The following is a 16,427-nucleotide window of genomic DNA, read 5'->3' on the forward strand; positions in this document are numbered from 1 at the left end:
CTTAGTTGTTATTCTTGGCTTTAAAATTCAAAATCCCTTTAAAATTAAATATGTACACAGTTTGGATTAAATGAAAGTATAGTCAATTTTTGTATTTTGCTTTGGTACCGAAATTGGTACCAAGAACCGTGGATTTTCACTGGTATTGGTAGCGAATACTGAAATTTTGGTACTGTGACAACACTATCACCATGTCAAATTCCATGCAATATAATTAAATCTAGTGTATGATTAAAATGATGAGTGGGCCTGGTGACATTTTGCTTGACTCCAAAAGAGTTTAATAAGTCTGTGAACGCAAGTCCTATAGCATCATTTGTATTATCAACGTGAATGTTAAAGTCTCAGATGATTAGCACTTTATCAACATTAACCAATAGGTCCGAAATAAAATCTGCAAATTCTTTTAGGAAACCTGTAAACGGCCCTGGCGGTCTATACACAGTAGCCAGAGCAAGAGATAGGAGAGCTTTATTTTGCATATCTGATAGAGTAACATTAAGTATAAGTATTTCGAATTAGTTAAACTTGTTTCCTGTTTACTGAGTAACATTGAGAGTATCACTATATATTGCTGCAACATCGCCACCATGACCAATCTTACGGTGCTCATACTTGACATAACAGTAGTTTGGTGGAGTAGACTCATTTAGACCAATATAGTCATTTGGTTTGAACCAGGTTTCATCAAAACTATTATCTGCGATCATTTCATTTACAATAACTGCTTTCCCAGATAGCAGGGTGACATTGATTCAATGTTGAAATTCCATCAGAATCTGTAATGGTCTGTATTTCCCCCATGGTGGAATTTAGACTGTCAATCCCTCATTCAACACTTTAATGCAAATGCAAATAAATTTGGTACATTTTTGTGAAATGTAGTGAGCACATGCTCATCAGAGGATGAATACTGTTTAATTTTGTGAACTCATCACCACTAGCACCAATAAATAAATAAATAAATACATACATACATAAAATAAAACTCTGCCTGCTGAGTTTGTGGATTAACAAAAAACTGTGACCAGTGAGATGAACCAGGTGGACATTATTGTTATGATTAGTAATAGTGATGCTGGTAGTAGTAGTAACAGTAGTAGTAGTAGTAGTAATGTTTTTAGTAATTAATGGTTTCTTTAACTGTTTTTGGCTTGCTAGAGGAGCACATTCAACAAATTCGTACATTTAACAATTCACCTAAAGAATACATGTTAATAGCAAGAATTCAGCTTTCTTCATCCGCCTCAATCCAGTCCATTAGGTGGCAGTAATGTAACTTAAAGCTGGCTGCCAACCGCCAATCAAAGCTCGCTGTAATAGATTTCAAATGCACAACAGACAGAGACGAGGCCTAAGGGCAGCGACAAAGTAGTTTTTAGAGGTAAGTAATAAAAGACTACTTTCAAAAGGGGGCATAAAATATAATGCCTAGATATAATAATAATATAAAAATCTGTGTACTTTATTCACAGAGAGTTCCCTTTATTTGATGACAGATGTTAATTCTTTTCGAAGCGACGAACATTACGGATTCAGAGAAAAGGAGCACATCGATTGTATTTAATTTCAGGTGTATCATTATTCATCTTCCTTACAACTTGTGTGTTTTTCTGGACAAATATGAGTGATCTGCCACTCTTTAGAATCTCATGAACACGCGCCGCACAGACCAATGGCCAAGGTAAGGACTTTCCTTAAATATATTACATTTCGGTTTGTTTTTCCACCAAACCCTAATGCTGGGTACACACCAAAAGATAATCGGGCTGATTTTGGGCCGATTTCCCCACAGACTACAATCCTAGCTATGTCCCGATTATCTTGATGGTTCTACAGATTATCTTATCAGATTTTCCCTTGGTGTGAAATGTGTTTAGAGTGTCCGAACCTGATCGGAAGAACGTCAGAGCGGCCCGATCGCAAATCTTTTGGTGTGTACCCAGCATTACAGATATAATCGTGAGAGTGCAATGTTTGTATTTGAACACTGCGTGTGATAGCATGAGCATGCTGATCACGATCTTAACTTTTTTTTCCTGAAAAAAAAAACTTTGAAAATATTAATGTAATAAATATTTGTACAAAAATGATTATTTGTGCTCCTACTTTGAGTTTGATAATAAAGGAAACCTAGCATTGTTTGATTTTATGTAATTTTTATGTTCTATGTGACCAGTTTTGTAGATTACTTTTGTTTTACTTTACACTTTTTACACACCTTAAGTCAGTATGTCACAAAACTAATTACAACCAATGTTTGATTGACCAATGGCTATATTTTTCACCCTTCATTTTTGCCTTTTCGTAGGCCCATCAGAGGGATATGTCCCAGGTTTGCTTGCATAAGGTAAGAATGAATTAATGTAAATTGTTACCTGCGACAGGTGTTGCATACTCTTCATTTTTACTTTGTTTTTTAAATCTAGGTCAGAGGATGGTGTGTAGGGGTGGGGTTCACTTTCAAGACATTGTTTATTGTAAAATGATTGTAATACTGGCTGAAAAAGTGTCCAAAGTGAAAGAACTCTATCTGGAGGTTTGGGGTTTCATCTCTACTCATCACCTTTCACTCCCTCTAAAGGATTTGTCCAAGTTAGAAAAACCAAAGAGGATTCTTCAATGTGAAGATGCCAAACATGTGATAGTAATTTACATTTTAAAAGTATTTTTTTTCTTGTTTTTTATTTATTTATTTTGAGAAAAGAAAGTTTTTCAGTCAACACACATCTACCAGGTGAATGTTGTTTTTAATGTTTTTTAGCAGGAAAACTACATTCCCATAACATTTATTTGTAACCTATCCATGTTTTGTGCAAATATATCCCTGACACTCTTTTAGGTCGGCCGTTTTGCTGTTGTGGGAGGAGCATCAGTTGAGACATGTAGGATGCTGGGCTGTACTCTAAACCAATGAGCCACCTCTCAGATGAACTGGGCAGTAGGAGACTGAAAGATGAGCCAGAACAACAACAACAACAAAAACTCATTTAGAGGCACCAGGTGTGCATATTTGGTAAGTCAGAGTCCACATGGGTCATTTGATCCTAAATTCAGTTTGATCAAATTAAAGTCCATAAAAAGTCTTGGGTATCTTAAATGGAATGAGAAAAGCATTAATTATCTTTTCAAGAGGTCTTAAACCTTGGGGATGGAAAAATAAAATGCAAAATGGCTTAATATAATTATTAAAGGGATAGTTCACCCATAAATTAAAATAGTAATTTACTCACCTGCATTTTGTTCCAAATTTGTATTAGTTTCTTTCTTGTGCTGAACACAAAAGAAGATATGTTAAAGAACGTTAGTAACCCCGCAGCTGACGATAACCAATGACTTCCATAGTAGGAAAAAAAAATTTAAAAATACTATGGAAGTCATTGCTACTGTCAGCTGTCTGGTTAACAACATTCTATAACAGATCATCTTTTGTGTTCAACAGAAGAAAAACTCATACAGATTTGGAACATTTGTACATTAAGTGTATATACTCCATATAGAGTTTGTATGATATATAACTTATAAAAAATATAGAATGAGCTATTTAAATCATTATACAGTAGTTTGATGTTACAAGCACATCTGAAAAATAGAGGACTCAGAGTGAGTGTCACGACACAAACGGTAGATCCAAAAGCAGTGTTTTATTGGGAGAAACCAAATATCATAATCCAGCCAGGCAAAGGTCAAAATCCAGATAAGCAGTCAAAACAAGAAACATCGGCCAAGAAACACGAAAAACCAGGGTGACATTAAACAAGGACTCCGTAACAATGACAGAACAACCAGGGTATTTATACACAGGGAAATGACAATACTAACGGGGAATTGGCTGAGTGCAATGATTAATGACCAGGGACAGCTGAGTGCAACGAGGAGTGATGAGTACCAACAAGACTTGTGGGAAATGTAGTTCTGAAGTGGGGTGACGATAAGGGGAAGTGAGACCTCTAGTGGACACCCAGGGATACACAGACCAGACACTGTGACATTACCCCCCCTCTAAGGAGCAGCTTCCAGGTGCTCCTCAGACACAAAAAACAAACCAAAAAGACCAGGAGGGAGGTGGACTGGTGGAGGTAGAACAGGGGGAGGGATGGAGGGCCAGGCCTGTGTAAGGGAACAGGGACAGGCAGCGATGGCTCCCACTGGCAGCCAAGGTGGATCAGTCAGTTCAGGGGGGCCAGGGTGGACCCGAAAGTTCAGGGGACCACGAGGGACCAGGCAGTTCAGGTGGCCACGGAGGATCCGTCAGTTCCGGTTGTGCCGACGGCCAGGGAGGAACCCGCCATTTGAGCAACCAGAGTGGAACCTGCCATCCCGGAGGCCCTGCGGAGACGTGAAGGCATTCTGGAAGGCCTGCGGAGACGTGAAGGCGCTCTGGACGGCCTGCGGAGACGTGAGGGTGCTCTGGACGGCCTGCGGAGACGTGAAGGCGCCTCGGCTTCGGGCACCGCCTCTGGAACGGCCTCGGGCACCGCCTCGGTCACGCCATCGGGAGCGGCCTCGGGCACCGCATCAGGCACGGCCTCGGGCACCGCCTCGGGAACGGCCTCGGCCCCCGGAACAGCATCGGGCACCGCCTCAGCATCGGGCCCCACCTCGGCCTCCGGAACCATCTCGGGCACTGCCTCGGCCACGCCATCAGGAGCGGCCTCGGGCACGGCCTCGGCAACCGCATCGGGAACGGCCTCGAACACCGCCTCGGCATCGGGCCCCGCCTCGGCCTCCGGAACCACCTCGGGCACCGCCTCGGTCACGCCATCGGGAGCGGCCTTGGGGACCGCCTCGGCATCGGGCACCGCATCGGGAACGGCCTCGGGCACGGCCTCAAACACCGCCTCCGGAACAGCATCAGGCACCGCCTCGGCCTCCGGAACAGCATCGGGCACCGCCTCTGGGACGGCAGCGGCCTGCTCGGGAATGTCCTCCTGGACGGCAGCGGCCCGCTCGGGAACGTCCTCCTGGACGGCAACGGCCCGCTCGGGAACGTCCTCCGGGCTTTGAGGAATGGTAGACGCCTGTCTCCTCCTCCGCCTTCTATGATGGCAAGTCGGTGGCACCTTGACGGAAGACTCAGGCGTTGAGTCAGCCATCTTTTCTGGCAACACAGGTGTAGATTCGGCCATCTTGTGCAGTGGCGCTGGGCTGGCGGCCATCTGGTGCTGTGGCGCTGGGCTGGCGGCCATCTGGTGCTGTGGCGCTGGGCTGGCGGCAGTCTTGTCTGGAGACTCAGGGGGGGTTGCTGCATCCCACCGAGCACGATGGTGCAGGTAATGGGTAAACCTCCAAAAGTCCAGGATCTCCAACCCCTTCATCTCCCATTGAGGCAAAGGGTCATCCAGGCAATCATTAAACAAGTCTTTCAGTACTGCATCATTATAACCTAACCCGACTGCCATGGTCCAAAACAATTGCGCCAGGCCACCCACCTCGCTCCCCCTTTGACGAAGGGTGGTTAAGTTCAGGAATCTCCCCCTCCGTTCCTCCATGGTGGCTGGGGAACAGATTCGAAATCCCACACCGCTGGATCTAGGCATGACGGAGTCCTTCTGTCACGACACGCACACAAACGGTAGATCCAAAAGCAGTGTTTTATTGGGAGAAACCAAATATCATAATCCAGCCAGGCAAAGGTCAAAATCCAGATAAGCAGTCAAAACACGAAACATCGGCCAAGAAACACGAAAAACCAGGATGACATTAAACAAGGACTCCGTAACAATGACAGAACAACCGGGGTATTTATACACAGGGAAATGACAATACTAACGGGGAATTGGATGAGTGCAATGATTAATGACCAGGGACAGCTGAGTGCAATGAGGAGTGATGAGTACCAACAAGACTTGTGGGAAATGTAGTTCTGAAGTGGGGTGACGATAAGGGGAAGTGAGACTTCTAGTGGACACCCAGGGATACACAGGCCAGACACTGTGACAGTGAGCTGCTGTGTGGAAAGTGCATAATCCAATTTGTCCCAAACATGAAACATGCTTTATATTAAGTGTTTCAAAATAGTATGTAGGTATTGTGTGTATTGAAAAATACTGTAAAATGCACTGTTGTGTTCCCAAATGCATTGTTAACTAACAGCACATGCTGAGATGCAATTCTTTGCATTCACTGTGAGCTGAGATGTGAAGACACCAGCTCACAAGCTAATTGCGTAAGCAAAGTCTGCACTTCACATTGAATCACTGCTTGAATAACTTCCTGTTTGTTTTTCATAATTTAGATGCATTACAACAATAACAAGGTGAAAGCTGAGAAAGAGGAGTCCTCAGAGATCATCTTTGCTGTGAGAGTGCAAAAACGGCTTTGTTGTGCCCCTGAACAGGTTGGGGGCATTGCCTTGTGGTGGAAAGCCTTGAGATCATCTGACTATCCGTTTAATAAGGAGTAAGGACATCCTTTTTGAATCAGAAAAGTAGCTTCAAGTTCTAAACAGCAAACTGTGATAATGTGTCAAAGTCTGTAGTATTTCGGTGTTTCTGCCTTTGTTGGTGAGTTTCCATTTGCATTTGCTTCCATTTTGCAGATGCAGTTTGTGTTTGTTATATCGTCAGTTTTACTGGCTCTTCTCCTGGCATTTGCTTAAATTCAGAATTAATTATTCCATGTAATTAAGTCACTTTTTCATCCATTTTATCGTATTCTGTGCCTATGTTGTATTTTAAGCTCTGTCTTCCGGTTTCACAGACAAGGCTTAAGCCTAGTCCCAGACTAAAATGCACGTTTGAGCTGTCTTAACTAAAAAAATAACTTGCTCTGACAGATCTTAAAATATGTCGGTGCCATTGTTTTGTCTCAAGATGCACACCAGTAATGTGTTTTTCCTAAGGCATTTATATATATATATATATATATATATATATATATATATATATATATATATATATATATATATATATATATATATATAAACTTTAAATATCCTAATTTTACTGTGAATCAGGGCCTAGATGTATTGAGGGCACCACAAAGTTTGTTTGTTTTTGTTTTTGTTTTGTTTTGTTTTGTTTTGTTTTAAATAAAAGAATCACTTGTTTAACTTAAATGTGATGCTATTATCCTCTTCAAATAGTTTGTTTAAATCATGTGGGGGCAAAAATAAATGTTTGCATGTATACTGAAGGATGTTGTTTACTTTGAGTGACCTTTTGATTCAAAACCATATTAACTGCAGTCCTGCATGTTCTCTGATTGAAAAAGAGTAAAAACAAGACTGGTTTGATCATATTTCCATGTAGATTAAATGTTAAATAAGTAGTTTAGTTTAAGTTGAATAAATGTTGATTTTTTTATGACCATAAAAATTCTGAACAAAATGTAGTTACTTGTTTGAGTGATGCTTTGTTCTCTGTCCATGTTTGAGGAAGCATGCCAGAGGTAAACTGGCAGTGGCCTGGAGTATGTCAGTTGTCATAGAGATCTCCTTGGCAACTACAGATCAATGAGAGCAACTCTGACCCCACACCCCACCCACCCACATTTTTGAGTTGAACAGGGGTTTGGGGAACAGGGATTGTGTGGGCCTCTAATCCTTGTGTATACAGAACTGACTTGGCACCAAGCCGAAACACTGAAACACTCTTATTGTAAAATAAAATATTTTAGTATATATTTAAAAATCTTTTTTGGTCTTTTCATTATGTTTATCTGTCCCTCCTTTGTCTTTTAACATCTAAATTCACTACAGAATGTTTCAGCGCTGAAAAAACATGTATGTGTGTGTGTGTGTGTGTTTGTGTGTGTAGTCTATGCTTTTGTAACCACGTGTATCCTCATTAACTTTGCATGACTTAACACTTAGCTAATACTTCATTATGAGCTTCATTATGAGCTAAAATGTTATAAAGAGTCAAACAAACATTTTCTTATATACTGTTCATTTATTTTTCATTGATTGACTTCTACACCAACATTCAACTCGCTGTATCACCCTTTTGTGGTTGTGTTAGGTGCTGTGGGTCAGACAGAATGGGCTGAGTTTTTTCCTGACTGTGGTGGTTCTAGTCAGTCACCCATAAATGTGGACACATCGCAAACACTGTATGATCCAATGCTAATCCCTGTGCAGCCGCTGGGATACAACCATTATGGGAATAGGCCATTCACCCTCTACAATAATGGCCATACAGGTAAATTTGTCTTTTTTTACCCATTCAAAATGGTCTCAGACTTAGACACAGACAGAAACTATTAAACTCTGCCATCCAGTACTTTTCACTATACACATGGTTTCAAGCAGCTTCATATCATATTTTTGTCTATATAATATCTTTATGCCTCATATGCAATTGAGCAAATTCAAGCTATTTTGCAGCTATAAGGTATGAAGATATTAAGATGTAGAAAATAAACTTTAGATAAAGTGGCCTAAAAAAGTATTTAGATGCTTAAGTCACACTTAAAAATTCACAAATGTCTTTGCGTATTGCAATGACATTTATATGTTTGAGTGTGACTAAAGTCTATGTCACCGAGCATAAAACTGTGTGACAGTGAATTACTGTTTGCTAAATATGACCCTTTTCTTTACCCTCTTAAACCTCCCACTTGTTTTCTCACACAGTGCAGATGACATTGCCACATTGGATGAGCGTGGCTGGGTTGCCATGGCATTATAGTGCTGTACAGCTGCACCTGCACTGGGGTAGTGAAGTAGGAGTGGCTACAGGAAGTGAACATACCATTAATGGACACAGCACTGCAGCAGAGGTGTGTGCTTATGTTGTGGCATGCATAATACAAAGTATTTAGTCATTTTTGCAGATTTGTGTGAACAGGGATAATTTTGACAATATTATTGTCTGTATGTGAAACTTTTTCGAAAAACCAAATTAAATCACATTTTTGTATAGTACAGTCATTATTGTGTAAACTTAACCTGAGAAGCACTGCTTTAAGGCCTAGAGATGAGCTCAGGAGCTCTTCAAAGACAGGATAGGTCCCAGGAAGAAACTGAAATGGGACAGAACGGTCTCAACAGTCTTGCCCCACGCATAACATTTAAAACAAGTGAATGCCTCCCCAGAGAAACACTTTCAACTAGAAAGTGCTCAGCAGCAATTGCTGTCACTAAAAAAGTTAACATGGCAATGCCTGCAGAAAAACGCTCCTGAGGGAACAGTGGGTCTAATTTGCAAGTCTGGCACCAGAACCCATATAGCTTCTATTTGAGAGCATATAACCTCCTATTGGAGGGAAACCTTGCATTAAAATGGTTTCCTTCACCCCAGGTAAAAGACTGAAGACAACCATACCAGCATTGAGTGTGAGTCAGATACTAACCCTATAAACTCTGCAGTAGAACACGCTCCTGAGGATCCATCCCCAAGCTTATATCTCACAACTGATTAAGAACAGTCTTGAAACTGACACACCAAATCCTAGGACTGTGCTAGAGTCAGCCAATTGAAGAGGAAGGTCAGCACATGAATGGTCTTGGTAAGGTTTCCCCCCAAAACAAACCTTAGAAACTTCATTTGACTTGGAAAGATCCATCAGATCAATTGTCTCTCAGCCTAATCTGCACCATGACATACTTGGCCAGCATCCTGAAACTGCACTTTTGAAGAGTGTAGTACAATCAACGCAATACAAGATGGGCATAGACCACATCCTTTTTTGGCACCTGTAAGTGCCAGCTGTAAAAGCCAGACTCTTTTTGAGGAGACAGATCTTTTATGGCTATTCCTTTGAAGGTAAAGAAATGGTAGCCACCTAAAGAAAACAGATCTGAGGAACAAAGGTACAGACACTACCTTATGAGACAATGGTGATGCAGTGCCAAAAGGGGGCCAAACAGTGCTGTCAGCCAATAAAATAGTGTTCCTATTAAGGTTTTAGACAATAAAAACACATTTAGCATTCCCAAATAATCAGCTATTAACAAAGAATTAAGTGAAAATTGTCTTCTGTAAGATGTCTATAACTAAAAAAGACGCTCTCTTTCTTTTCTGTCAGCTCCATATTGTCCATTACAATACAGAGATTTATGCTAATATGTCAGAAGCTAAGACCCAGGAGAATGGCCTGGCTGTTTTGGCAATCCTAATTGAGGTGAGTTCTTTGCTTTTATTCTAAACATATTAATTTAATTAATAATTAATCTGTAATGGGGCAAACGAGATGTGAGACGTGTGAATCCATATGCTAAGTTTATGCAAAGACATGGTCAAAAACAGCCATGGGTCGACAACAACAGCAGGTATAGCATAGGCAAGACAAAGAGTAATCCAAGGACAGATGTGATCAATCTCCGGTGAACAATATCCAACAGGGCAAGGCAAGAAAGTTAATCCAGAAACACAGCAATAGTCCAGGCAGGGGTAAACAGAGTCAGAACAGGGCGAGACGAGAGAGTAATCTGAAAAACACCAGCAAGAATCAGAACATGGGAAAAATAGGCAAGGCAGGACTATGACTAGATAATAAAACTAGAACAGGCTCTGTAGAGTACCTATCGCTATGAGAGTGATATGCACTTACAATACTCTGTGGTGAGGAAGTCCGTGGCTTATGTAGGGTGTTTGATTGGTTGCAGCTGTGTATGTAATCAGTGCAATGGATTATGGGAAATGTAGTCCAGTGTGAAGTGCAATAGTAGTGTGGTGCAAGAGTCAATCTTAATGAGCAGGTGATCTCTGGTGGTGAGCAAACGGAAGGGCAGGCACAAGATTTGTGACATTAACTGGGCAGGGAAAATTACATTTAAGGCCTTGGTCAGAACAAGCTGTTCCAGAATGGCTCTTGCAGCTGCAACAGAACAGTCAGGAAATTCACAGACAGCATCCCTGGCTGTGACAGACAGGGCTTAGAGTTCATAGGCAGCCTCCTCGGCTGGATCAGAACAGGACAAAAGTCTATAATTGACCTTCATGACAACTTTAGAACTAGAAAAGAGTTCTGAGATGGCCTCCTCAGCTGGTTCAGAGCAGGAGAAAAGTTTATAAGCGGCCTCCGTAGCCGTGGCAGGACAGGAAAAGAGTTCATAGGCGGCCTCCTTGGCCGGAACAGGACAGGCAGAGAATTCACAGACGGCCTCCTTGGCTGGAACAGAACAGGCAGGGAGTTCACAGACGGCCTTCATAGCTGTTACAGGACAGGCAGAGGGATTCCAGATGGCCTCCCTGGCCAGAACAGAACAGGACAAGAGTTTATAAATGGATTCCACTGTCACCTCTGGAGGTTCTGCAGCCATACCATCAGGAAACAGGGAAAGTTCATGAATATTCTCCTTAACAAGACAGGCACATAGTTCAGCAACGGTTCCTTCGACCGTGACATGACAGGCTGAATGTGTATTGCTGGGTGTCACCACCATACCAGGAGCCGAAGCGAGCACCGCTGCTTCAAAGGGTTGTGCAGCCTCAGCCACCACCTCTGGAGGACCTGGAGCGAGCACCGCCATCTCTGGAAGTTCTGTGGTAGTGTATGCAGCCCAAATACACCAGATAGTGATCCCCATCATGGGAAACGCTTCAGACAGGGGAATCAGTTCAGGAACAGGAGGGCTAGAGTGAGTGGGTTTGGGGATACAAGCTACTTATGCAAACACCAGCGGTGCATCTCTCACACTGGATCTCAGACTGGAATACAGAAGAGCTGACCTTGATAATCTGGGTGTATCAAACAGGTTGTGACGTGACTCTTGATGATCAGCTGTGATGTGATGTGACTCTAGAAGATTAGCTGTGATGTGACGTGACTCTGGACGAACTGATAAGATGTGACGAGACTCTGGATGAACAGCTGAGACGCGGCGAGACTCTAGAAGATCAGCTGGGATGTGATGAGGCTCTGGGAGATCAACTGAGATGTGACAAGGCTCTGGCAGATCAGCCGAGACGTGACGAGGCTCTGGCAGATCAGCTGAGACGTTACTGGACTCATGATGAGCAGCTGAGATGTGACTCGACTCATAAAGATCAGCTGTGATTTGACTCGACTCATGAAAATCAGCTGTGACTTGACTCATGAAGATCAACTGTGACTTGATTGTACTTGATTGGCGTTATTGTCATCGTCATTTTGCGAACAGGCTCTGCTGTCAACGGCATTATGTGAGTGCGCTCCGGTGCGGCCGCCATTTCAGTCACAGACGCAGTGTCGCACGACACCCACAGTGAATGAAGAGCCAACACACAACAAAGCATAATCCATAAACAGAACGAGTGATGAATGCGGACCCTCATGAATGAGCTTAGATCTCATCAGTGGATTAACTCCCTCACAGAAAAAGTCTATCAAAACAGATCAGATCAGAATAACAAGCAAAGTTCAAATATTCTAGTCCTCGTGTGCCCTGTTTGAGGGCTAATAACAGTTTTGCGATGTCTATACCTGGCCAGTGTCCACTTGAAAAGCCGCTGGATCCTTCTGTGGCCAAGTATTCTGTAACGGGGCTAACAAGATGTGCAGATCCATATGCAAAGCTTGGCCTATTCATTAAAGACGTGGTCAAAAACAGGCATGGGTCAACAACAACAGCAGGTATAGCATAGGCAAGATAAAGAGTAATCCAAGGACAGACATGATCCATCTCCGGTGAACAATATCCAACAGGGCAAGGCAAGAGAGGCAATCCAGATACATAGTGTTAGAGATTGCACTTGAAGTCATAATAAGACCATGGTGACAGGAAATTCCAGTGAAGGTTAATTTATTGTACAGATACTGTAGATCCCACAGCAAAAAAAAAAAAAAAAAAAAAAAAAACACATATACATATACATACATATACATAATTAAAAAAAACTATATTTACAAGTCTCTTTGTTGGACCATAGTCACAACAACATTTAAGTAGTTTGGTTAACAAACTTTTTTTACCACAAGCTTCTATTGCTTGCTCGCTCCACTCAAACCAACCTGACCCTCATCCATGACGAGTAATCAGCCACATGTATAACTCTGGCAGCCATTTTATAGTCTAGGCCACACCCCAGGATGTACCAATCTACAGGTAAGTTTACTTCCTTACATATGCACTCCTGATCACATTATGCATATAAAACAGCAACTATTCAAGTATATTTTCCACAAATCACAATATAAAAATACAATATATGGATGAACAAACGTAAACCTTATTTTACAGGTACAGTAGGTGGACAACCAGAATGGTAATACCACTGCGTGTACTGCCGCCGCAGGGCCGTGGCGTTAACTGCAAGTCAGTCGCGTGCTAGTAGGCTACACTCTACACATCAAAAATGAAAAGAAAAACCTTTACACAAAGGCTGTTATGCATGCTATTGTTGTTTAACAGTCATTACATATATAGGCATATACAGTACAGACCAAAAGTTTGGAAACATTACTATTTTTAATGTTTTTGAAAGAAGTTTCTTCTGCTCATCAAGCCTGCATTTATTTGATCAAAAATGCAGAAAAAAAATGTAATATTGTGATATATTATTACAATTTAAAATTATTGTTTTAAATTTATTATACTTTTTAATTTATATTGTAAATAAAATGCTGCTTAATATTTTTTCAGAACATGTGATACTTTTTTAGGATACTTTGATGCTGCTTAATATTTTTTCAGAACATGTGATACTTTTTTAGGATACTTTGATGAATAAAAAGTAAAAAAAAAAAAAAAAAAAAAAAGCTATTAAAATAAAAAAAAAATATAATAAAAAAACAAAATACACTACAGTAAATTAATTTCAGTAAATTAATTTACTTTCTTTCTTTTTTTAAAAATAAAATCAATACTTTTATTCAGCAAGGATGTGTTAAATTGATAAAAAGTGATAGTAAAGAAAATATATTATAAGAATATATATTAGATTTTTTTTTTTTTTTTTGAATAAATGCAGTTCTTTTTAACCTTTTATTCATCAAATATATTAGACAGCAGAACTGTTTCCAACACTCATAATAAATCAGAATATTAGAATGATTTCTAAATGATCATGTGATAGACTGGATGTTACATGTGACACTGAAGGCTGGAGTAATGATGCTGAAAATTCAGCTTTGCATCACAGGAATAATTTTTTTTTTTTTAAGTATATTCAAATAGAAAAACTATTATTTTAAATTGTAATAATATTTCACAATACTACTGTTTTTTTCTTTCTTTTTTAATCAAATAAATGCAGCCATGATGTGCAGAAGAAACTTCTTAAAAATAGTCAAAAACATTAAAATATAGTAATGTTTCCAAACTTTTGGTCTGTACTGTATATATATAATATACACACACACACACACACACACACACACACACAAACATTTTTTTGTTCACATAAAAACAAACACAAGTCCTTCACACACACACACAACACCACACACACTCTGCTATTAGATTAAAACTGCTAAATTTTGCATTGTTTTCACTGTGTGACCAAAAATGGAGTATCATCTGTTTCAGCTGTTTGATCGCGCTGGTGCCTCACGTGCACATATTCATAAGAAACAGTGCAGCCGTTCACCGTGCCATAAGGCGTGAGTAGCGGTCCACTTTGGCATATTTTTGCGAATTATGATTTTTTTTCCATCGATACTGAAACACGTGTGAACTACAAAGCCTATTTTACCTAATGAATAATAGTTAAGCTTCAAATGGGGAACATCACGAATATGGAAACGTTTGGATTTGTCCCAAAAGAGAGAGGTAAGCCCAACCTTACCTTATATTTCGCTTTAAATTATTTATTTTATTTTTAAAGCTAAGCCTATATTATTATTATACACTGCAATTGTATTTATCCATTAGAATTATATATTTTTAATTCTTGTTCTGTTCTGATAGTTAAATTGAAAGGATTTGTTGTAAAGTGAGGGGAACTAAAAATATCCTGTTGGAACATTATAACATTATTAGGCCTGCCGTTTTAATTTCTGAATGTAATAAAATGCGACTTGTACATGACTTATATATTTTTTCCTCTCAAAAACGTATTTTTAGTTTTAAAAAACATGCAGCAAATGAAAATAGGCGATTAATTGTTTAAAATGTGTTACTGTGGGTTAACAAATTTACATTATATACTAAGCAAAAGAGTCTGGGCCTAATCTAGGCTATGTTGTTAACTATTTACAAGTTTCATGTATGTTTTTTATTCAGTTTTTTTTCATTGCATCCGAAAATTATTTTAAGAAACAACCCCCCCCTCCCACCTCTAAAAATTGTGCATGCCCATTCACTTCGTGCGCTCTGGTGCAGAACCTGCCTCCTGTGTTGCTCAGCTGTGGATATCCAGTATGGTTTTCCGGCCTTGACCCTTACGCACAGAGATTGTTCCAGATTCTCTGAATCTTTGGATGATATTATGCACTGTAGATGATGATAACTTCAACCTCTTTGCAATTTTTCTCTGGGAAACTCCTTTCTAATATTGCTCAACTATTTTTCGCCACAGCATTGGGGGAATTGGTGATCCTCTGCCCATCTTGACTTCTGAGAGACACTGCCACTCTGAGAGGCTCTTTTTATACCCAATCATGTTGCCAATTGACCTAATAAGTTGCAAAATGGTCCTCCAGCTGTTCCTTATATGTACATTTAACTTTTCTGGCCTCTTATTGCTACCTGTTTCAACCTTTTTGGAATGTGTAGCTCTCATGAAATCTAAAATGAGCCAATATTTGGCATGACATTTAAAAATGTCTCACTTTCAACATTTGATATGTTATCTATATTCTATTGTGAATAAAATATACGTTTATGAGATTTGTAAATTATTCCATTCCTTTTTTACTCAATTTGTACAGTGTCCCAACTTTTTTGGAATTGGGTTTGTAATTTAGGAGGTGAAAATACTGTGAAATTACAAATGGCATGGAATTTTAAAGCATAAAAACTGAAGGTCTATGAAACGTAAGTCAATAAAGCATTTTTCTAAACAATGGCACTTAAAGTTTTGAACTAAAATATTATTTCAACCATATAGTCTGTGAATAAATAAAATGCATACTTTTCAATGAAAAAGCACTTAGAGAGTGTAGGTTGCTTCTGGTGTTTGGATTTGTACTTCAGTATAATGAGGTCCAAGTTTAAGAATAGCCTACAATAGTTTTTTTTTTTTTTTTTTTTTTTTTTTTTTTACTCTCTAACAGCATTAGCATACTTACAATGAAATACGTCTTCCTTCAGGTAGACTGAATGTTTTCCTGCCTTGCTAAATGTTGGACTCATGATCAATAAGTTGCATTCGCCAAAACTGATTTTGTAAAATCAGAACGCTCACTATGAAGCGGGAGCAGCTGGCAGAGGATTCCGCTTGGTCTTAAAGCCTTCTTCAAATGCCTACGTTAACAAATAACTATAATTTTCGCAAAAAGAATGATTAAATAACAATTGTGAATTTGTTATTATTATAGTCTGGTGAAAATAATAATATGGGCTGCAAGAAAATAATGAATAAAAAGAGTAGGGCTGCTGTGAGTACAGGTATTAGCAT

At 39.9% G+C, this 16,427-nt stretch overlaps 1 protein-coding gene across 2 annotated transcripts in view; it reads left to right on the forward strand.

The window, feature by feature from the left end:
- The window catches only part of ca14 (carbonic anhydrase XIV), a 109,180-nt gene that overhangs the window by 29,316 nt on the left and 63,437 nt on the right, over positions 1–16,427 (forward strand). For both annotated transcript variants that reach the window (XM_042740511.1, XM_042740513.1), the window contains exons 3-5: positions 7,965–8,144; positions 8,579–8,724; positions 9,973–10,068. In XM_042740511.1, coding sequence (XP_042596445.1) covers positions 7,965–8,144; positions 8,579–8,724; positions 9,973–10,068 — 422 coding nt within the window. The remainder of the gene's footprint in view (positions 1–7,964; positions 8,145–8,578; positions 8,725–9,972; positions 10,069–16,427) is intronic.

Source organism: Cyprinus carpio, chromosome B16 (genome assembly GCF_018340385.1).
Source record: "Cyprinus carpio isolate SPL01 chromosome B16, ASM1834038v1, whole genome shotgun sequence".
NCBI classification, from domain to species: Eukaryota; Metazoa; Chordata; class Actinopteri; order Cypriniformes; family Cyprinidae; genus Cyprinus; species Cyprinus carpio.